General features: G+C 38.6%; 1 protein-coding gene across 3 annotated transcripts; it reads right to left on the bottom strand.

Moving 5' to 3' along the window:
* Window positions 1–522: 522 nt before the first annotated feature.
* Window positions 523–16,698, bottom strand: LOC127444501 (glycine receptor subunit beta-like). 3 transcript variants are annotated; one of them, XM_051703878.1, is made up of 4 exons: window positions 16,171–16,698; window positions 15,885–16,025; window positions 6,682–6,819; window positions 523–2,992 (listed from the first exon to the last, which is right to left on the bottom strand). In XM_051703878.1, exons 2-4 carry the CDS (start codon window positions 15,963–15,965, stop codon window positions 2,810–2,812), a joined length of 402 nt encoding a protein of 133 aa, XP_051559838.1. In that variant the 5' UTR covers window positions 15,966–16,025; window positions 16,171–16,698; the 3' UTR covers window positions 523–2,809. The 3 variants fall into 3 exon arrangements, 2 of the variants coding, with proteins under 2 accessions (XP_051559838.1, XP_051559837.1); XM_051703877.1 differs by lacking the exons at window positions 15,885–16,025; window positions 16,171–16,698 and adding exons at window positions 7,903–7,990; window positions 8,575–8,623; XR_007897833.1 differs by lacking the exons at window positions 523–2,992; window positions 6,682–6,819 and adding an exon at window positions 7,208–7,236 and having other exon boundaries at window positions 16,171–16,253; window positions 16,397–16,698.
* Window positions 16,699–23,160: the final 6,462 nt, after the last annotated feature.

Genomic DNA, 23,160 nt, shown 5'->3' with positions numbered 1-23,160 from the left:
AAAAATTGTGTTCAAGCTTTTGGTAAGCTTCGATATTAGGTGTCATCATGACATTGATCATGTCTTGTTTTCTGTTGGCTGCACAGAAAAATCAACAGTGTAAAGGCAGCTATAATGATTAGATATCTGCAAGGAAAGACCAATCAGAATTCATTTTGTAATCAAATGTAAGAAGGCCAATCACAATTCAGCATGTAAATATTAAAATAATGTAATTGCTGTTGGTTACATTTTGCAGGTTAAACATTCTAGCAATGTAAGTCAATGGATATTTTAAAAATTCAGTCTTAAATTTCTTATAGCAGATACAAAAATAGATCAAGAACATCTTCACATCTTTGTGAAATTATCTACAAAACAGGCTGCAAGTAGTCCAGCTGAATTAATTGCAAAAGTTTAATACTTTGGGTTTAGAACAAGCTCCTAAGCAGAATGTTTGAGGACCATAAATACAGTGGCTACATTGCAAGTATTGTTATCTGAAAATCCAAATTGATAGAGACAAGTGAATGTAGCTGATGAAGGATCTTTATTGTATGGGTCAATTACAGCAGTTAAATCCCATCTCATTACAAACACATATGCAGGCCCTTTTTTAAGAGTTTTTGAGCTGATTCTGGAGGAAATAGGCAGAATACTGTGAAATGGATTTAAACATGGTCAAATGTGTTAAACAGAGCACACAAGAGTAATACACTCTTATTGGCAAGGGGAAGCATTATGAAATCTATTTAATAAACAAACACACAAGGGGCTTGGGATGTGTAGTACTTGGTGAATGAAGAGTTTTTTCAATACAGCAGAAATCTGGACAGTTCTACAGGCACTGATTCTGTGTGGGCGTGTTCATGTGAAATACTTACACTGATAAGCCACAACATTAAAACCACTAACAGGTGAATAACATTTATTATCTCATTACAATGGCACCTGTCAAGGGGTGGAATATATTAGGCAGCAAGTGAACAGTGAGTTCATGTTTTGGAAGCAGGAAAAATGAGTAAGCGTAATGATCTGAGTGACTTTGACAAGGGCCAAATTGTGAGGGCTTGACGACTGGGTCAGAGCATCTCCAAAACAGCAGGACTTGTGGGGTGTTCCCGGTATGCAGTGGCTAGTACCTACCAAAAGTGGTCCAAGGAAGGACAACCGGTGAACCGGCGACAGGGTCATGGGCGCCCAAGGCTCACTGATACATGTGCGAAGCGAAGGCTAGCCCGTCTGGTCCGATCCCACAGAAGAGCTAATGTAGCACAAATTGCTGAAAAACGTAATGCTGGCCATGATAGAAAGGTGTCAGAACACAGAGTGCAGACTGGTCAGAGTGCCCATGCTGATCACCTGTCCACTGCCGAAAGTGGCTAAAAGCACATGAGCGTCAGAACTGGATCATGGAGCAATGGAAGAAGGTAGCCTGGTCTGATGAATCACGCTTTCTTTTAGATCATGTGGACGGCCGGGTGCGTGTGCGTCGTTTACCTGGGGAAGAGATGACAGCAGGATGCACTATGGGAAGAAGGCAGGCCGGCGGAGGCAGTGTGATGCTCTGGGAAAATGTTCTATTGGGAAACCTTGGGTCCTGGCATTCATGTGGATGTTACTTTGACACGTACCACCTACCTAAAGATTGTTGCAGACCACATACACCCCTTCATGGCAACGGTATTCCCTAATGGCAGTGGCCTCTTTCAGCAGGATAATGTGCCCTGCCACACTGCAAAAAAAATTTCAGGAATGGTTTGAGGAACATGACAAAGAGTTCAACGAGTTGACTTGGTCTCCAAATTCCCATCTATTGCTAGACTAACAAGTCCGATCCATGGAGGCCCCACCTCACAACTCACAAGACTTAAAGGATCTGCTGCTAACGTCTTGGTGCCAGATACCACAGGACACCTTCAGAGGTCTTGTGGAGTCCATGCCTTGACGGGTCAGAGCTGTTTTGGTGGCACGAGGGGGGACCTACATGATATTAGGCAGGTGGTTTTAATGTTGGGACTGATCGGTGTATACAAAAAAATATTCTGAAGGTCCATTCAGATATAGTCCTTAGTTCCCTAAGCACATCACACATTTTTGCCTGAGATTATAAACAATAGTGGATATCTATCTAGGCCTAACATGGCTGAACACACACTGCCTGTAAAGTCATGCTGTCCAAGTTTGCTTGTACTAAAGCTACACAGTTCAAAAAGCTACTTAAAGGGAAGAGAAACACAAACAAGCATAGTGAAGGACAGGGAAAATTGAACTGATCTGGTCAAAATAACAGACATCAGAGAATGTAAAGGATGAGCATTTTACACTGTTCATGCTTGATTGCATTATGTCTCCTCCCTCATCAACATAAAAGTGCACACACACACTTGGCGCAAACACTGTACACACTCACAACCTTTTTCATGTTCACAGGTAGACGGACCAGTAAATGACATTGAAGAAGAGGAAAGTGAAAGGAAACAGAGCTCGAGCATAATGATCTACATGTTTTGCTGTGGATGGAATGACAGGTTTTGGTGGGACAGGCTTCTTGTCCCACCAAAGAGGGGCAGTGGTGGCTCAGCGGTCAAGGCTCTGGGTTACTGATCAGAAGTGTTGGGGGTTCAAGCCTTAGCACTGCCACGATGCCACTGTTGGGCCCTTGAGCAAGGCCCTTGACCCTATCTGCTCCAGGGGTGCTGTATCATGGCTGACCCTGCACTCTGACCCCAGCTTAGCTGGGATATGTGGAAAAAAAAAGAATTTCACTGTATATGTGCAAATGTATAACATGTGATAAATAAATACAATTATAAAAAAAAAAAAAATATTATAAATTATTGTTGTTCTTGTTTTGTGATTTGCCAGCAGCATTTGTGACCTCTTTGGGTTTGCCATAACAGTCAAAGTTGGAGAGTTCTAAATCACGTGGAAGAGAACCAACAATGCTGAAATAAGTTGAGTGCAGATCGGATTTAGAAGTGCACACATTCTTGCAGCGGTTTTCTACAACCTGTATAAATGAAAACACACAGGTAGGATAACACACACATACGTGTAAGCATATGAAAATGAAAGAGAATACATATCTGAATACATATCTATCTATTGTCATACTGTTCAGGTCATATTGTTCTTAAAATGTAATTTAATATATATATATACACTATATTGCCAAAAGTATTCGCTCACCCATCCAAATAATTGAATTCAGGTGTTCCAATCACTTCCATGGCCACAGGTGTATCAAATGAAGCACCTAGGCATGCAGACTGCTTCTACAAACATTTGTGAAAGAATGGGCCGCTCTCAGGAGCTCAGTGAATTCCAGCATGGTACTGTCATAGGATGCCACCTGTGCAACAAGTACATTCGTGAAATTTCCTTGCTACTAAATATTCCACAGTCAACTGTCAGTGGTATTATAACAAAGTGGAAGCGATTGGGAATGACAGCAACTCAGCCACGAAGTGGTAGGCCACATAAAATGACAGAGCGGGGTCAGCGGATGCTGAGGCGCATAGTGTGCAGAGGTTGCCAACTTTCTGCAGAGTCAATCGCTACAGATCTCCAAAGTTCATGTGGCCTTCAGATTAGCTCAAGAACAGTGCGTAGAGAGCTTCGTGGAATGGGTTTCCATGGCCGAGCAGCTGCATCCAAGCCATACATCACCAAGTGCAATGCAAAGCGTCGGATGCAGTGGTGTAAAGCACGCCGCCACTGGACTCTAGAGCAGTGGAGACGCGTTCTCTGGAGTGACGAATCACGCTTCTCCATCTGGCAATCTGATGGACGAGTCTGGGTTTGGCGGTTGCCAGGAGAACGGTACTTGTCTGACTGCATTGTGCCAACTGTGAAGTTTGGTGGAGGGGGATTATGGTGTGGGGTTGTTTTTCAGGAGCTGGGCTTGGCCCCTTAGTTCCAGTGAAAGGAACTCTGAATGCTTCAGCATACCAAGAGATTTTGGACAATTCCATGCTCCCAACTTTGTGGGAACAGTTTGGGGATGGCCCCTTCCTGTTCCAACATGACTGCGCACCAGTGCACAAAGCAAGGTCCATAAAGACATGGATGAGCGAGTTTGGTGTGGAAGAACTTGACTGGCCTGCACAGAGTCCTGACCTCAACCCGATAGAGCACCTTTGGGATGAATTAGAGCGAAGACTGCGAGCCAGGCCTTCTCGTCCAACATCAGTGTCTGACCTCACAAATGCGCTTCTGGAAGAATGGTCAAAAATTCCCATAAACACACTCCTAAACCTTGTGGAAAGCCTTCCCAGAAGAGTTGAAGCTGTTATAGCTGCAAAGGGTGGGCCGACGTCATATTAAACCCTATGGATTAAGAATGGGATGTCACTTAAGTTCATATGCGTCTAAAGGCAGATAAGCGAATACTTTTGGCAATATAGTGTATATGTATATATGTAAAACTGTTATAGAACTGAATCAAAATCCAACATGATCACACGGGAAATCGGCATGGTGCTTCCGAATGTTCATTTACCCTAAAATCGACCCATTCTGAAAAATTACTGACAACCATCATCCCCTATTAGATAGTTTTGCATCAATTTAAATGCGTTCACTTTTCCCTGTGGCGCTTCTCATATCGTGTTTCGCTAGCAATCACCGAGATGTGGTTTTGGTCCCATGGCAACCATAAAGTTATCACGTTCACATAAACAATGATGAGTGTGATTCGAAGGTTGGATTTTTGGTATAAAATGCCACGTTTACTTACTGAAGGTGAGGTTCAGGGTTGGGGTTTGGGTTAGGGAGCAGGGTTAATAAAATGGGCATTCCAGTAGACGTGTTATATAATTTACAACTAAAAATACAACTTGCTTTTGATGCCACCTTGTGGACATTTCACTTTAACCAAACTTCAAGCTTCACTGAAGGCAGTGGTGCGAAATTCGTAATGATAAAACTGTGAAAAGACTTTTTTAATTAGTCAAAATAGCAATATGCATGTGCATGCTGTGTTATTTAATCTGAAAAGTATAGAGAAATATATCTTAAACCTCGAGAGACCCCGCGTCCACATGCGTGGACATTAAGTTTTGGCTTTGCTATAGGCTTTACTTAATAACATTTTTTTAAACCAACTGATCTCAGTTCAGGAGACTCTAGGCTGTCATTATAGAGTTAAACTTTCAGCGCACCGAGTCATGTGACAAAACAACATGGTGCCAATCTCAGCCAAGTTTGTCTTTTGGAGAAATGGCAACAAAACTACATCTGGTAAGAAACCATTTTAAGTTTTCACATTAAAACATGTTTGAGTCAAAAAAGTAGAGTCTCTAGTTTCATCCGATTTACAATTTTAAAAATTGCATCGATTTATCGTGAAACAGCACGCTGTTAAACTCAATGTCCACGTACGTGGACAATAGGACTAACTTTTCATAAAAATCCTATATTCACTGTGCATTATCACATTAAGTATCAATGGACGTATCCAAAAGCTGGAAAACGTTGCTTTCAGAGGTTGTATATACGGAGTTAGGATGAAAATTAGGTGCATTTTAAACTGTTCTGAGACCAGTGAAGACAGATAGCACACTGGAGGTTAAGTCATTCACTAATTAGGGAGAAAGGAAGCATCCCTGCAGATGATGTTTGGACCACTCAACATGTTTGGTAGACATGGGACAATGATAATAAGTACATAGATTCATAATTTTAAAATGCAAAATTTTATTTCAACATGGTTGACAGTGACTGGATGATGCTGATCATTACTTTTAATCAGAATTATTTATTCAGTTTTATATAAAATCAGCTGTAATGTCTATAACGTCTCAAAAACATGAATAACCAACACTCCTGGACACAGCATAAACTATTTGATGAAAAAAAATATTTTAATAGCTTGAAATTACTTAAAATTTCACAACTTAGTCCTGTTGTCCACATATGTGGACATCCATTTTTAGTAAATCTATTTGCTCTAGAATTTTTTTATTTTTACAAAAAAAAAATATTTTGCTTGTTTATTAGGTACTATTAGTTACAAATCAAAAAGGGAAATGGAAAATGCATACAGCAGTCACGCTGGGATCTCAGGAGGTTAAAAGAAGCGTGTTGTTGATTTGGACCCTTAAGTGCTATATGATGAATGTGTGACTGTAACACACTATATCTCCATCTGGAGATGACATTTCAAGAGGTTACAGCTATAATCTCCAGGCAAGCAATTTCAGTCATCCTCGCAAGACAAGACAATTTCTCTTAAATATTGTCTATAATATGACCTATACCCTTTACACACATATGCTAGTGCACATACACACATACTTGTGAACCACTGCTCTGCTCTTCTATTGCTTCAGGCCGCAATGCTGTCGGGTCACATTACGCTCAATCCCCCAGAATCCTCTGCTCCTCTCTGCACCCATGTCCCAATGAGTGCACTTAGAGCAGTAGGCTCAATTACAGCCATTTCATCTCTCCATGCACCCATTAACACACACACATTCATCTTACATAAAGACAAGACACACACGCACACACCCCCAACATGAAGGAAACACACGCTCTCATTCAGTCTAAGGAGAACACATTGTTACATATGCAGTATACTATACGTGTGTGCACTCACACTGTTCCATCATAGAGAGAGCTCAAACATAAATGCACACACACAAACACAGATTAATCCTAAGCACATGTACTGTACGTTTATACACACACACTGACCTGTAGTGTGCTGACATGTATAGGTGTTCCTCCAGTGCCATTGGCACTGTTCGTTTTGGCTAGTGTCTTGTTCTCTTTTTCTTTCTGAGCCATCTTCACCTTCTCTGCCTCAATTCGCCTGGGACTGTTCAACATCACCTATAAAACAGTACACAGATAGGGCAAATTCACCATGGTATACATCCCTTCATTATGCAGAATATCATGATGAAATACAGAACATTAGACAACAGCTAGTTTCAGTCTAATTTGATTCGACAAGCGGTGTTACAAGAGTGCTGATATTTTGTGTAACAGCACTGGGACACTTCAATGTTTGTATCACTCTACTTTTGTGTTTGCAGCATTCCAGATGACTGTCTTTCATTAGCAGAGCAAAAAATGGACAAAATAATTGGCCATATTGTGTCTGAAATGAAAGTTACTCAATAATGACTTTGTTTATAGAACTGTTGTATAAAAGCAATATGGGTTAAAGGAATAATTCACCCAGAAATGAAAATTCTCTCACCATTTATTCACCCTCGTGCCATCCCAGATGTGTATGACTTTGTTCTGCAAAACAAACATTTTAGAAGATTTTAGAAGAATATTTCAGCTCTGTAGGTCCATATAATGCAAGTGAATGGGTGCCAGAACTTGGAAGCATAAAAGTAATCCATATGACTCCAGTGGTTTAATCCATGTCTTCAGAAGCGATATGAAAAGTGTGGGTGAGAAACAGATCAATATTTAAGTCCTTTTTTACTATAAATTCTCCTCCTTGCCCAGTAGGTGACGACATGCATGAAGAATGTGAATCACCAAAAACAAAAAACTTTTTGTAGACAAGAGTGCTTAGGAAAGTGAAAGTGGAGATTTATAGTAAAAAAAAACAAAAAAAAAAAAAACATACTTAAATACTGATCTGTTTCTGACCCAGATTGCTTCTGAAGATATGGATGAAAACACTGGAGTCTTATGGATTACTTCTATGATCACCATTCACTTTTATTGTATGGACCTACAGAGTTGAGATATTCTTCTAAAAATCTGTTTGTGTCCTACAGAAGAAAGAAAGTCATACACATCTGGGATGGCATGAGGGTGAGTAAATGATGAGAGAATTTTTATTTTTGGGGAACTATCCCTTTCATAAAATAGGCATTCCTGTTGACTGTATTACGTCATTTACAGCTAAAAACACAACTCGCTTTTGGTGCCACCATGTGGACATTTTACCTCAAAAACACTTCCAGCTTTGGCCACTATGAGCAGTGGTTCAAATTTCAGTAAGCAAACACAGACTGATTTTAGCAGTTTTGACCTCCTGTTGACAAATTCACAGTGTAATAAGTCTGGATATCAAGTAAAATGCAAACAGTAAAATTATATGTGATTTGTTTAATCTAATGTAAACTACATAATACTATGAAACAAGATTCACTGTGTCAGGTTTAAGAAAGTTTCCTTAAACTTAACTTTAAGGAGACGTGACATTACTAGGACTTGATGAGGTGGATCCTTAAATTTACGCTTTTAGCTTTTATCACTTTACCAAAGTGACTTACAATCAAGTGCTCTTACAGTTGAGGGTACATGATGGCCACAAAAAGCCAAGAAGAAACCCACAATAATTGCAAATATATTCTTCTTCTAAACATGTTGCTCCTAAATTAATACATAGTAAAAAAATAAAGAAATGCATCTCAAATGGCCCAAAAAGTATGGAGTATTTAGCCACACTGTGTCAAAGTGTCACAAATGTACCAATGCCATTTCATTAGATTTAAAAATCAAACTAAGTGCTATTGATTTTAAATAAAGACATCTTGAGCAGAACTAGATGTATACATACATCTTCTTAATGTAACAGTTCCCCCAAAAATGAAAATTCTCTCATAATTTACTCACCCATTAGCCATCTCAGTTGTGTATGACTATCTTTCTTCTGCTGAACTCGAACTTCACTTTGGTCTACTTGTAGAATAGAAAGTGCTTTGTAAATAAAGTTTGAATTGAGTTGAATGAAGATTTATAGAAGAATATCTCAGCTCTTTTGGTACATACAATGCAAGTGAATGGGTGCCAAAATTCTGAAGCTCCAAAAATCACATAAGTCAGCATAGAAGTAATCCACAAGACTCCAGTGGTTAAATCAATATCTTCAGAAGTGATATGATAGGTGTGGGTGAGAAACAGATCACTTTTACATTCTTCTTCTTGTGTTTTTGATGATTCACATTCTTCAGGCATACTTTTATGGATTACTTTTATGATGCCTTTATGTGCTTTTTACACACAGGGGTAGGATGGTATGTAAATATCAAAATATTTTGAAAAATACTTAAAATGTCTGTCTTTTTGGTGAATGTCTTGGTCAGCTTGACATTCACACTTTTGTTTTTGGAACCTAGCCAAATTATGTTAAATTATATTATATTATATTATAGCCTATTATATTATGCAATAGTCCTAAATTCTTAAATTTCACATCGTTATTTTAAAGCTCTCCTGTTAAACCCACAAGCCCTCATTTTGCATGAAGGAAGACCTTTGAGGTTCTGTTTGACCATTTTTTATTATAGACAGTGCCTCACCTGAGTGTGTAGATGACATGAAGTGATGGTCAGAGGTTAGTTATGTTGATATCATGAATTATTCTGAGTTATGACAGCCAACAACTGCACAAGTTGAGCATGAAATTAATTGTTGTTGTTCCCCTCTGGATCGCTCATTTTGGCAGTTTTTACTTGGCGTCTCGAGACCAGAAATATAGAAAACAGGCAATTAGAATCATCATGGCCCCGCCCAGTGGTTGCTCAGGAAAACTGTGGATAACCATCCCAGAAACAGTGTAAGAGGGTGTCTTCTGAAGCTCAATCGACAGCATTTGTGGCATGATGTTGATTACCACAAAAATTAATTTAGACTCATCACTCATTTTTATTTATTTTTTTAAAAGCAAAAATCAAGGATACATTGAGCACTTACAATGGAAGTGAATGGGGCCAATTTTTTGAGGGTTTAAATGCAGAAATGTGAAGTTTATAATTTTATAAAAGCACATTAATTAATTCTTCTATTAAAACTCATGTATTATTTGAGCTGTAAAGTTGTTTAAATGGTCAATTTTACAGGCGTTTTAGGGTTTGTTGACATTACATCGTCATGGCAACGAAGTTGTAAAATTGGCTATAACTTTAAGCACTTTTTCCTCACAGCAGCCATATTGGTGACCTTCAGTGGGAGGACACAGTGGCGATGAATGGAAAAACACCCGTGAAATGGTATCAAGATAAACATTAAAAATTGCGTTTGATCCATGCCAAGTCCCAGGAAAAGTTCATACAGATCTGAACACAGCACAAATATTGCCAAATTTAACTTTCGCGGACATTAAAGTATATTTTATCCACGATTCATTTCCGTACGCCGGCGAATCTGATGTGTGACCTGCGAGTACACATGCCCACCGGTACATCACAATAAACATCTCTCATTCAGATATTACGAATGTTCTTGTGTTGTGTTCAGGTCTGATTTGGTCACAATATTACAAAATGTCTGTGATGATCCCGTCTGTATAATGAATGTAAGTGCTGCTTTTAAATCCTGAACAAGGCTTTTGTCGCATCCCACAGTGCAGCATATTGAAGGTATATGGAATTTTGGTTACAAACATGGCGGCGCGGTCATACAGTGACGTCACATGAAACAGGTCAATACTTTTGAAAAAGTGATTTTTAACATTCAAAAATTGGCCCCCATTCACTTCCATTGTAAGTGCCTCACTATAACCTTGATCTCTGACCAGCCCCGACCAGTAGGTGGCAATATGCATGAAGAATGTGACACCAATAAACAAAAGAAGAATAATGTGGAAGTGAATTTGGAGAAAAAGGACTTAAATATTGATCAGTTTCTCACCCACACCTATCATATAACTTCAGAAGACATGGATTTAACCACTGGAGTTGTATCTATTTCTTTGATGCTGCCCTTATGTGCTTTTGGAGCTGCAAAGTGTTGACCAGCAAAGTTCTGGTCACCATTCACTTGCATTGTTTGGACCTACAGAGCTGAAATATTCTTTAAAAAAAAAAATTGATTGAGATCTATGTGCAAATTTCTGAGTGAACACCCGAAAAGTACAGCATGCATTTGACATAAACAAGGGCGTAGCAGCCGCGTGGGATGTGTGAGACACTTCTCTTTTAAAAAGGTGATTTTTGTCCCCCGCACTTTTTCAAGCTAAACCCATACCGAGTCCAAATGGTGGATTTGTATACATTATTCTTTGCATTTTGTTACTTTGGGCTGATTGAGCGACCATCCAGCCAATCACAGGTGAGTTTCATGAGCCGAAACAACCCTTACGTTATAGACCTTCAGTCAGACAGTCTAATCAACGCGGCTCCATTCATTTCTATAAAGTTGCTTTCAACAATGCTTATTTATCCACGTTTTTTATCAGCATTGATGTTGATCTAAATTAATCATTTAGAGATGAGGAACACACAAATGAGAGTTATTAATCGGCATATCGTTCTTGATTGGCAGCATTATGTGAAATGCACTGCAGAAAAAAAACAAAGGACAATCCTTCTTTTAAGCACACATTGTAAGTGGAGTTTATATCAGAGCACGAGTCTTCATTAAGTTATGCTTTTTACATTGTTAGTGAGGTAATTGTTTGACTGGTTGTTTTTTCCAATTTAAGCAGATTACTAGATCTGTGTTAAATATGTAAAGCTATTTTTAATATCAGCTCCTGTTTTTTTACCTCTATGTTGGTGTGCAGTCGACAAAATGTAGGAAAAAAGATAGATCTGCTGTGCGTTTTACTGAAGTGAATAGATAAGTAGACAGGCTTTTTTATACATGAAAACATACGGACATTGAAACTCATTATAATTATTATAAGACTATTATTGTTGTCTATTGATAAAAGTCATGCTCAGCAGTTCACAAACTGTAAGGAAATGATAGATTTGCTTTGTTCTTATAATACTTAAAACCTCTACTAGGGGGCCTGGGTAGCTCAGTGAGTATTGACGCTGACTACCACCCCTGGAGTCGCGAGTTCGAATCCAGGGTGTGCTGAGTGACTCCAGCCAGGTCTCCTAAGCAACCAAATTGGCCCGGTTGCTAGGGAGGGTAGAGTCACATGGGGTAACCTCCTCGTGGTCGTGATTGGTGGTTCTCGCTCTCAATGGGGCGCGTGCTAAGTTGTGCGTGGATCGCGGAGAGTAGCATGAGCCTCCACATGCTGTGAGTCTCTGCGGTGTCATGCACAATGAGTCACGTGATAAGATGCACGGATTGACGGTCTCAGAAGCGGGGGCAACTGAGACTTGTCCTCCACCACCCAAATTGAGGTGAGTAACCGCGCCACCACGAGGATCTACTAAGTAGTGGGAATTGGGCATTCCAAATTGGGAAGAAAAGGAAAGAATTTTGGTAAACATATGGTCAAAACACTCGAGCCACTTCCTACAGGAGAAATACGCCAAAACTTTTAAAGCTAAACTTTATGTTAAAGGTACAACTGTATGTGGGTTTATGAAGAGGGTAAAATAACAAAATTAGGTCTTGAATCACCCTGAGGGGATTTATTTTACGATAATGACCTGCTAACTGTATCATTGTTTTGCTTATTACATGGCTACTTCCTAAATAAATAAACAAATGGACATGAAATGCTGATTTGAGTTTAACCCCTATGTTGTGCTCTGGTCATTTTGACCCGGACAAATTCAATTTGAATAATATTCCTTGACTTTGTTGACATATGGTATCTGAAAACACACAAAAAAGTTGGATCATTTTCTTTAAATTTTTTTGGTTTTATTTCACTTTGTTACACCTGTTGTGTTGCCGGTCAGAAATGACCGGCCATTGGAAATGAATGGTTTAGACCACAAAATACAGAAAAATTAAGTGGTTAGGAGCATCTCAATTCTTTAGATGAGCACATAGCAAAGTCCTCAGACATGTGCACACACATGACACACACACACACACAGTCACAAAGTGTGTTGAGCACCCTTTTGTGCATCAGCTTTCCATGTACATTGTTTGAGGTATATTTCAAGATCTACTGATCATATTATGTTGTGTTTGGTCTCATTTGAATCAGGACAGTCTGCTGTAATTTACAATATGTCATTATCTATGTTATGTGCATGTTTCAGGAAGTAATAAGGAAACATGGGACAAAAAGCCACTCCTGTTTATTATATTTCATACACTAATACTCACTGCAGTTTGACCTCTGAGTGAAAGAAATTTGCTCATTGCATTCTACTAATTGAGACCTTTGCAACGATATGCAACACATGGCTATCTCATCTTTTTTGTGGTTTTACCAATTCTGAATATAATTGTTGTGATAACAAATTTGCAAATAATGAGAACAAAACTGTTTACTATTTGTCAGCAAATTATAAAGCATTATTTAAGAATTGGTAGGATCAGTTAAATGCACTATTAAGACCAAATTCTAGGCTTTAAAATGACACCTATTTTGTTCAGATCACGCAAGTGGTTATTAATTTAGTAATTATTATTACTTTTTTTCCCGCAGGTAGTGCCCCTCACTGGCCCGGTATAAGCTCAGTTCAATTAATCCTTCTATTAACACACATATACATATATATATATATATATATATATATATATATATATATATATATATATATATATATATATATATATATATATATATTTTAAGTTTGTTTAAAAAAGGAGTACAAAACTTGTAATTACTAAAAAAGAAGTTCTAATGCAATATCTTGGGATAATATGGTTAATTGGAAAAAAACATTATTTTAAATAAAATTAACCCTCACCTCAAGACCGATTCACAGGCTCTCCATCACACACACATACACAAAGACACAGCAGGCACAGGATCCTTCTGCTGACACTTCCTGTTTTTCTATTTCTGTCTTATGCATGGAAGATTAATGGTAGTGTTTATCAGCACTTCACCAGCATGTATAAAGTCCAAAGCAAGTACTGTTTACACCAGACTCTCCAAAAATTACACACACACACACACACACACACACACACACACACACACACACACACACACACACATCTCATACTGTAGCAAACATGCTGTGCACAATTTATAGCAACATTAGCATTATCATTAACATCTCTGCCACCTTGCCTTGGGCTTAAGAGTTCAGCAGAATCATATAATATGAATAAGCCAAGAAAGCAGCTATGTTTGTAATAGAACAGTGGTGTGCACTGCTTGTTTATGCTGCACAGTATTTACTGGCTACCATGTTTAGAAATAGTACTGTATGTGAAATAGTATGCAATATGCAACGATAAACATTTTAAGCAATGGTAAACTGCATTTGTTGTCAGATGATTTCACCACATTGCATGCTATTATTTTGTGTGTAATTTAATCAAATTTTGTGTAAAAATATCAGTGACATTTTACTAAACGTTTATAAATGGGTTAATAAGTAATAATTCATTTACAAATGCATTATAAATCATTGATATGCAGTTATAACAACATGAATAACAAGGACAACTATTATGCAATATTTGCCAAATAGTGAGCATTTGAACTTACATGTTATAAATGCTTAATAAGTACACTCATTCATAAATAAAAAAAATCATTAATAAAATGCCCTAATTCATGATTTATGTCACAATAAAGCAAAATAGACTATTATAGTGAAATTTAAAGGAGGGATTATGTAACTTTGCTACATTCTGCTTTGTGTTTACAGTTATTAATGTAATGTCTTGAGTGAATTATGAGTCACTTGTCACTTTGATTTCAAAAGAATGGTGCAACTAACTTAGACCTAATTATCTAAAGCCTTCTGTAAAAGCCCTTTTCAGGTCTTTCATGCTCATTTACATCAAATATCAAATAAAAAGGCCTGCTGACCATTAAACTACAGAACTTTATGTGCATAGGTTTTTAATGTTGTCAACTCAACTCCACTTTATAATAACTTTAGAATAAGTGATATTAAGCATTTATAACGTGCAGTGGATTAATCCATGTCTTCTGAAGCGATCCAATTGATTTTGGGTGAGAACAGACTAAACCTCTTTTTCACTATAAATCTTAACGGCAGTCTCTTCGGCGATCAAAATTTCAAACTCAGTTACACTTCCTAGTGGTTGACGCACACGCAGAGCGCTAGATGGCACTAGGAAGTGTAATCAAGCTTAAAATCATGATCGCAGAGGAGACTGCTGTCAAGATTTATAGTGAAAAAGAAGTTATATTTTCATCTGTTCTCACCCAATACCAATTAGACTGCTTCAGAAGGCATGGATTAAACCACTGGAGTCTTATGGATTAGCTTTATGTGGCCTTTATGTGCTTTTTGGAGCTTCAACATTTTGGTCACCATTCACTTGCATTGTATGGACCTACAGAGCTGATATATTCTTCTAAAAATCTTCATAGTGTTCTGCTGAAGAAAGAAAGTCATACACATCTGGGATGACATGAGGGTGAGTAAATGATGAGGGAATTTTTATTTTTCGGAGAACTATTCCTTTAATATCTGGCAGTCTGATCAAACAACGAGTCAAGAAAGAGATAAGAATAGCAGTTTATTTTGCTTCCAGTTCCTTGGTCAAATTAGAAAAAAAAAAAAAAGCATTTAAGGATAATGTTTTCCGTGATTGTGTGCGGTAACTCTTGGCAAATGTAGTAGGTCACCTGGGTATTTCATGCATACAGAAAATGTGCTTACTTTGCATGGTGTACACACTGCAGAAATAGTATGAGTAACAAACTATTCCAAATAAAGCCAGTCTATGGGAACATAAAGTGCAGTGCATGGCAACATAAAAAGAGCACTGGATCAGGTGTTCGTGTTCAGAGCTTGATGAGTGAATAAAAGGTACTAAGGCATGCAACATTTAACAAGACACTTCATAACCACAACATTCATTAAAAAAGAAAAGTGTGGTTGTTTCAAGAGTTTAATGCTCGGACTCTGCCTCAGATACTGAGGTCATTCTGCCAAGATACCCATCTCAAGTATTGATTAAATCGAGTCTGAATTAGGAGCATAAAAGAGGTATGAGGTCAGCATTTTCTTACTTGCATGTGTGTGTGCTTCCTGAACACTACATTCTCCTTTGTGTTCCCAATGACCCCCTCCTTAAATATATAGGGAAATATGAGTGTATACTTAGAGGTGTACGTCGATCCATACCTGTTCCTGGGTAGAACTTTGTGCAGTTTCTGTACACAGTGTCCTCTTGCTTTGCATCGAACTGTGGCGATGTAATTTCATCCATCTGAACGGGGTCCCCAGACTGCCACATAAACACCAGGTCCTTTGTGGTGTAGCCAACTAAACACAAAAACACACAACATGAAGATAGCTGTTTTACCTCATCCTCATCTTTACTAGCTTCTCTACAAATAAAATTCATTTGAATGTTTAATTTCATTATGGACCAGTGTATGTGTTTGTGCTTTTGTATGTATTCACGAACAGCTCTCTAATTGCATCTTGCAGAGTTGGGTGTCCATAGGAAAGAGTTGTAGATCCAGAACGCAAGACAGAGTGACAGACAACCTAAAAAAAACAACAAGACACAGGACAGTTACTTACTTCAATACACATGCCACTTTCCACAGATATGGTAAAGTTGGTGTCCCATGACTTTTTAAAGCATACAAGGCACAAATCTAGTGCTAATCTAGTCTAAATGTAGTCACCTAATGATGAGTTTGGCCTGTCCCACCTCAGAGGTCTTCACCTTCTTGACTGTATCCAACAATTAAAATCATAAAAGGTCAACCTTTTGACATTTAAATGGATATTTAATTAACTGTAGTAAAAACAAAAACATGACTGATGCTATTTGCAACAAAAAGCATCTTCTTTGCACTTTAGTGCAAATATTGTTAGATCCTATTTGCACCCCCATGCACATAGTGGCAGATACTATTTGCACCCCTAATTAAACTAACGTACAGTATATGGGTGTCACTGCAGCATGTTTATTGTGTCTATTTAGAGTCCCACAGACACCCTACACAAACCCCTAACCCTAACCCTCCCTTGTGAAAATGACATAAACATAAACATGGTTTTACTACCTTAACCGTATTATCACCATGGTATTTTGTAGTAAAATCATAGTAACCACAAAATTAAACATGGTTGCTATATAACCATCATATTACTGTAGCAACACCATGATTAATTGCAATAGAACTATGGCTTATGCCCCCCAAAAACATGGTTACTACAATAATACTATAGTAAAACCATTGTTAATTTTACCAAGAAGAACTCTTTCTCCGCTGCAGCGACCCAGGGGTGCAGTTTGTCTTAAATTTCTGTTTCAACCAGACTATAGGAGTGCAAATAGCCACGCTGTGTGGCAGGTGCTATTTACACCTAGTGCAAATAGTCACTCCAAAAATCTCTCTATATATAATATATGCAACATAAACTTTTCTTTTAGGAGTTTCAGGGCCTATTTTGTACCCTAACTGTGGAAAGTGCCACATCAAGTATTTGAGATGGAGTTCAGAACACATGGTATTTTTTGTAAGAGTATGCGAACAGAGGATAGATAAACACACACACACACACACACACACACACACACACACACACACATTGCAAGGTTCATTAGTCCTGGTTGCATGTGGAGCAGCAGTGGCAGATGAGAGAGAGAGAGAGAGAGAGAGAGAGAGAGAGAGAGAGAGAGAGAGAGAGAGAAAGAGAGTAAGGGGTGGGGGGTGGGGGGGTTCTCATTCTAAGGCTCACACACACACACACACACACACACACACGGCAAAGCAAAGATCTGGAATATTCTACCATCCGCCACAAAGACACTTTAAGCTTGAGCAAATACCCATCACTTCTAACGCTGTTCTGCTATATACATATGCTGCAGTTAAAAGACAGGAGCAGAATAAATACAGTGATAAATATTGAAAAAAACAAAAACAAAACAACAACAACAGACAAAATGTTTTAAAGTGTTGAATGAAAAAAGTGTACTTGAGAAGAGACACTTTAACAGATACTTCAGCAAAGCAAAGGTAACAAAAACTCATTGTCAAAGGTCCAATGGAAGATGAATATAATGAACAAATAATAACTTTTGAGATTAGTTATCATATAAGCAGTATAAACACGGTTTCTTCCAATGTACCTCTTAATAATAGGCCTAAATCTGATCTGGGCCAACTGCTACTAATATTAGGTGAAAAATACTTTAAGTACAAGTTTAATGTTCTTTTATATAAAACTCTTTCAGAATGTACAAAAATTATTAAAGGGATAGTTACATTTACATTTATTCATTTGGCAGATGCTTTTATCCAAAGCGACTTACAAGAGAGGAAAACATAAGCGAATCATCTTAGGAGACAGTGGTATGAAAAGTGCTGTATTACAAAGTATCACTAGCATCATAATAGTATTCAAAACAGAATAAAGTGCAACAGAAATTTTTTTTTTTTGGGAAAGTGTTTTGGTGCCTCTTTGTGTTGGTACAACAAGGCGACGTTCCTTAGCCGACCGCAGGCTTCTGGTGGGAACATAGCTCTGCATAAATGATTTTAGGTATGCTGGAGCAGACCCAGTAACTGTTCTGTATTCCAGCATCAGAGCCTTGAATTTGATACGTGCATCAACCGGTAGCCAGTGGAGAGAGACAAGGAGTGGTGTAACATGTGCTCTCTTTGGTTCATTAAAGACCAGACGTGCTGCTGCATTCGGGATCATTTGCAGGGGTCTAATTGCACATGCAGGGTGGCCTGCAATGAGAGCATTACAGTAGTTCAGTCTAGTTATGACAAGTGACTGGACAAGCAGTTGTGTGGCATGTTCAGAGAGGAAGGGTCTTATCTTCCTGATAGTGTAAATCTACATGATCTTTGAGATGTGGTCTGTGAAATTTAGTCTGTTGTCGATGGTTACCCCTAGATTTCTGACCGATTTTGGAAGGTGTTACTGTAGTTGCACCCAGCTGCACGGTGATGTTGTGTTCAACATCAGGGTTGGCTGGAAAGACAAGGAGTTCAGTCTTGGCTGGGTTGAGTTGCAGGTGGTGTTCCTTCATCCAGGCCGAGATGTCTGTCAGGCAGGCAGAAATTTGAGCAGTCACTGTGGTGTCGTTAGGCTGGAAAGACAAGTAGAGTTGCATGTCATCAGCGTAACAGTGGTAAGAGAAACCATGTGACTGAATGATGGGTCCCAGTGATGTTGTGTATATAGAGAAGAGAAGTGGCCCAAGCACTGATCCCTGAGGTACCCCAGTAAGTAGCTGATGTGGCTTGGATACCTCACCTCTCCAGGCTACCTTGAAGGACCTACCTGAGAGATAGGAATTAAACCAGTCCAGCACAGTTCCTGTGATGCCCAGCGAGGAGAGGGTAGAGAGTAAGATCTGATGGTTGACTGTGCCAAAGGCTGCAGAAAGGTCCAGCAGAATCAGGACTGATGATCTTGATTCAGCTTTCGCCCATCTCAGTGACTCGGTGACAGACAGCAGGGCAGTCTCAGTGAAGTGTCCACTTTTAAAGCCTGACTGATTGTCATCCAGCAGCTTGTTCTGTGAGAGATAGGCAGAGATTTGATTGAAAACTGCCCTTTCACCCAAAAATGTAAATTCTCATTATTTACTCACCCTCATGATATCCCAGGTGTGTATGAATTTCTTTCTTCAGCAAAACACATTTGAAGAAAAATAGAAAAATATCTCAGCTCAGTATGTCCTTAAAATGTAAGACTAATGAAAGACTAATGACAGGACCATTTGCCACAGTTTGGGTAAAGCTGCAAAATAATGTCATCTGGCATTACACTGATTCTTGAGTCATAATCACAAGACATTAATTAAGTAGTCCCCAGGGACGTGTTATCACGCACAGGCTTACCGGGGATTAAGCCCTGGGGCCCACGGCAGCAGAGGGGCCCCGAACTCAAAAGACATGTCCCACAAATTTAGTTGCTATTCGTTTTTTAAAACACCAACATTTTCAATTTGAAATGATTAAAGATTTTGAATAGAATGTTTTATACACAAATGCACCATATCACTTGATTTTTTCTTTAATTTATCAAAAATAAGACATAGCATTATCACTTGTTACCCCTAAAACCACCTGTCCTCAAACCATAGCCCAATATATAAAATACACTTTACATACACTATTTATATTATACTGTGTATTAAAATATAAATCGGAGTGTCTATTTGTACCCCGGTACAATGTAAATAGCATCTGCCACACAGTGCAGTACCAATAATCTGGTGGAACCACAGAAACATGCGACAAACTAACCAATAGATGTTGCTGCATGGCGTGGTCTATAAAGACGGTGTGTGAATGTGTACTGTTGTCCTAGCAACCACTGTTCAAATCCGCATTTTATCCCACTCTTTTTTGCATCCGATTTCCTGTTTCCAATATTTCCTTAAATACTACTTAAAATAATAGATAAAAACTAATATAAATGTTGATTTCATCACAGTGATTTGGTCACGGTGAATGTCGAGGAGTGCAGAGAAGGGTTTGATCCGGGGGTGGGGCCTGACGATCTCACTCGTTCCCGCGGCTCAGCGTCGCTTGGGTGTAGATTGCATCAGTGTATTACTAATATTGTAGTAACCATGTTTTTTGGCAGAAACCATAGTTTTAATGCAGTTAACCATGTACAGTAATATGGTGGTAATATAGTAACCATGGTTAATTTTGTGGTTACTGTAACTTTACAAAAAATACCATGGTGAAACCATAGTTACTGTAGTCAAACCAAGGTTATTTTTTAGCATGTTAAAGTTAAGGTTAGGTTTAGGGGTAGGGGTTAATGTAGTGTGTCTGTGGGACTCCAAATAAACACAGTAAACACACTGCAGTGATGAACATATACAGTATGCTAGTAATTAAATATTGGATAAATAGTATCTGACACTATGTGCACCAGGGTGAAATTAGTATCTACCATTATTTGCACCGGGTTTGGGGTGAAAATAATATCTGCCACTATTTGCACTGGGGTGTAAATAGCATCTGCCAATATAAATTTAAGCTTGAGAAAACAGGACTATAAATATGCATCTTATAAGGAAACATTTTTACTATGTCCTGACAGAAGGAACAGGTAAATAATATATATATAGAAATTGCAGGCACCATTACTAGCTGGCAACACCAGAAAAACTCAATTAAATTTGTACGTGTGACTTTAATAATACTGTGCAATATATGGTTATTTAAGGGGTCAGCACCATATACTTTTCTGTCTGATTGTGGTTTAGTCAATACATGGAGCTGAAAATCAGTTTGAATTCATCCTATGTGGCACTTAAACATAGGTAAATACCTCTTCCTGTAACTCTTTTGGGGAGCCATTTTTTTCATTCAGCATTCAGCAGAAAAAAATAAATCAAAACCTTTGTAAAAGAAAGAATGTAGCAGGGTAATGAAGTGTGAGTACCTTTGAAGTTTGGCCGTATTCGTGAGTCATATGTCATCAGCAGGCGGTTCAGTATGTTACTGGTTGTGTTGGCTGGGACTCTGTCCAGATCTTCTGCTGATAACTGACTGGTAATGTCAAAACAGAGACACACTTTTCTGACAGTGCAGCACTTAGCAAAATCATGCTAGAATATAACTTGACCTGGCACACACCCCAAAAAATGTACATTCACTATCGTCAGTTTTACTGAATCCTCCCTTGTTCATGTTACGTATTATAACAAATGCATGTAACAAAGTGAAATGTATGACCTTACATTTTAATTGGATGAGCTATTTTTAAAAAAGCCTTTAAAAATGATTACAAATGCACATCTGTGAGCACACATTCTATATTAATGCGCTATGTTATAATGTTGCCTGGCAAACAGCCTACTATAATGAACTATATTACTCAGCAGAAGAATGGTTTATTCTGCTAATTATTAAAGGTGCTGTAAGCTATTGTAGCCCTTCTGGAACTTACACTAGACTAGCAGGACACCGTACAGACACGAGCATATAGGGGCTGCCCTGTGTATGTGCACAATGACTGACAGGCAGAAAGTCTTCTGATTGGCTAAAAAATGGATCTGACCACGGCCCGCAAACATCTTTATTTACCTGCTGTTCACAGAGACAGGTGTGATATTTCATGGCTCTCATTCAGTGATCTCTGACAAGTAGGCTAATAGAGGCATTTTCTGCATGTCATTTCATAAAAATCACTTAGAGCACCTTTAATATTAAATTAAACCCTTTATTTGATGCTGGTGTCTTACAGTGCAAAATCACATGCCTGAGAAACATCCCTCTCGTGACAATCTTCACATTGTTATTTGCAAATTAATACATTATTTTATTTATCAAATCACTTATTTAATTTAATCATTTTTATAAGTTCATCTAACATTCTGTCTACACCAGACACGAGTAGCGCGTGCACGATATGACAAAAGCAAATCGCTCCCATTATAATCAATGATGCGGTCTACACCGGATGCGTCCGTTGCGTCGCGCCTTGTTGCGGCAACAGTAAACAGATGCTCCGTTCTATTTTGCGCTGCACGCGCTGGCACTTCTCCTGCCAATAAGACCAATTCTATAAATTAATAAATACATAAATTCCAGTGTAGACAGCCTCAAGGCGCTGCGAAGCGACATTGCTCGCGTCCGGTGTAGTCAGGGTGTAAGTGTTTTAATTTGATACACATTTCTTTTGTTCACATTATATTATGCATTTTTATGCAATTAATTTCTGTATTGTGATTTATATCACCATCTCATGTTCCCTTGCAGTTCCTTCATGAACCCCTAGGGGTTTATGGATGCCTGATTGGGAAACCCTGCACTAAGGAATTACAATTGTTCATCTTAAGTTCAGCGGAAGGAAGGAACTACAAAGCAAAAGACCAAAAGCAGAGACACTTACTCATGCTTAGTCATACAGTGTTATGCCACGTGCTGTTATTAATGACCACTGCCCCTGTCTACTGGCCTGAGGCCAGTTTAGCTGGCTCTGTTAGTATGCAATGGAGTGTGAGAAATGGACACAGCTGGTCCTGGACCAGCGCTTACAGAAACAAGCAAACTGGCAGACTACAGAATTTATCGGCAGACTTTCACTCTGCTTAACAGCACTGTAATTCTCCGTAACTGACATTCTTGCATCTTTGGCAAACTTAAAAGATTATGGGATCGGTGTGTGTGTGGATGCGTGTATGTGTTACTGTCTGGAAGACTTATGAAGGACAGATGACTTGTTTGCCCTTTTTCCCTTTCTTAGGTTTTCCCTTTCTTTAGCAGTGCCCTCTGCAGAGAACTGTACCAACAGAATCAACAAGATCAGCCCCTTAACAACCATGACTGCACACCTGCAATACACACACATACACATTCGTCAGCAAAAATACATGGTAATATTCAAATTGTTGGTCAACAAATATATTTTTTGTAAATGGCTTTTTCTTAAACAATTACAGCCGATCCTAAAC

Source organism: Myxocyprinus asiaticus, chromosome 8 (assembly GCF_019703515.2).
Source record: "Myxocyprinus asiaticus isolate MX2 ecotype Aquarium Trade chromosome 8, UBuf_Myxa_2, whole genome shotgun sequence".
Lineage (NCBI taxonomy): Eukaryota > Metazoa > Chordata > Actinopteri > Cypriniformes > Catostomidae > Myxocyprinus > Myxocyprinus asiaticus.
The sequence above is the reverse complement of the archived record's forward strand: the minus strand, read 5'-3'. Positions and strand labels throughout refer to the sequence as shown.

Bases quoted from the DNA above. Each gene is read 5' to 3' on its own strand.
- LOC127444501 (XM_051703877.1), bottom strand. The intron at 6,820-7,902 runs GTAAAATGTCCA...ACTGTTTTATAG, and splicing joins AAGCTGGAAGTGTTTTTGAG to GTGATGTTGAACAGTCCCAG. The intron at 2,993-6,681 runs GTCAGTGTGTGT...TCATTTATACAG, and splicing joins TACATGTCAGCACACTACAG to GTTGTAGAAAACCGCTGCAA.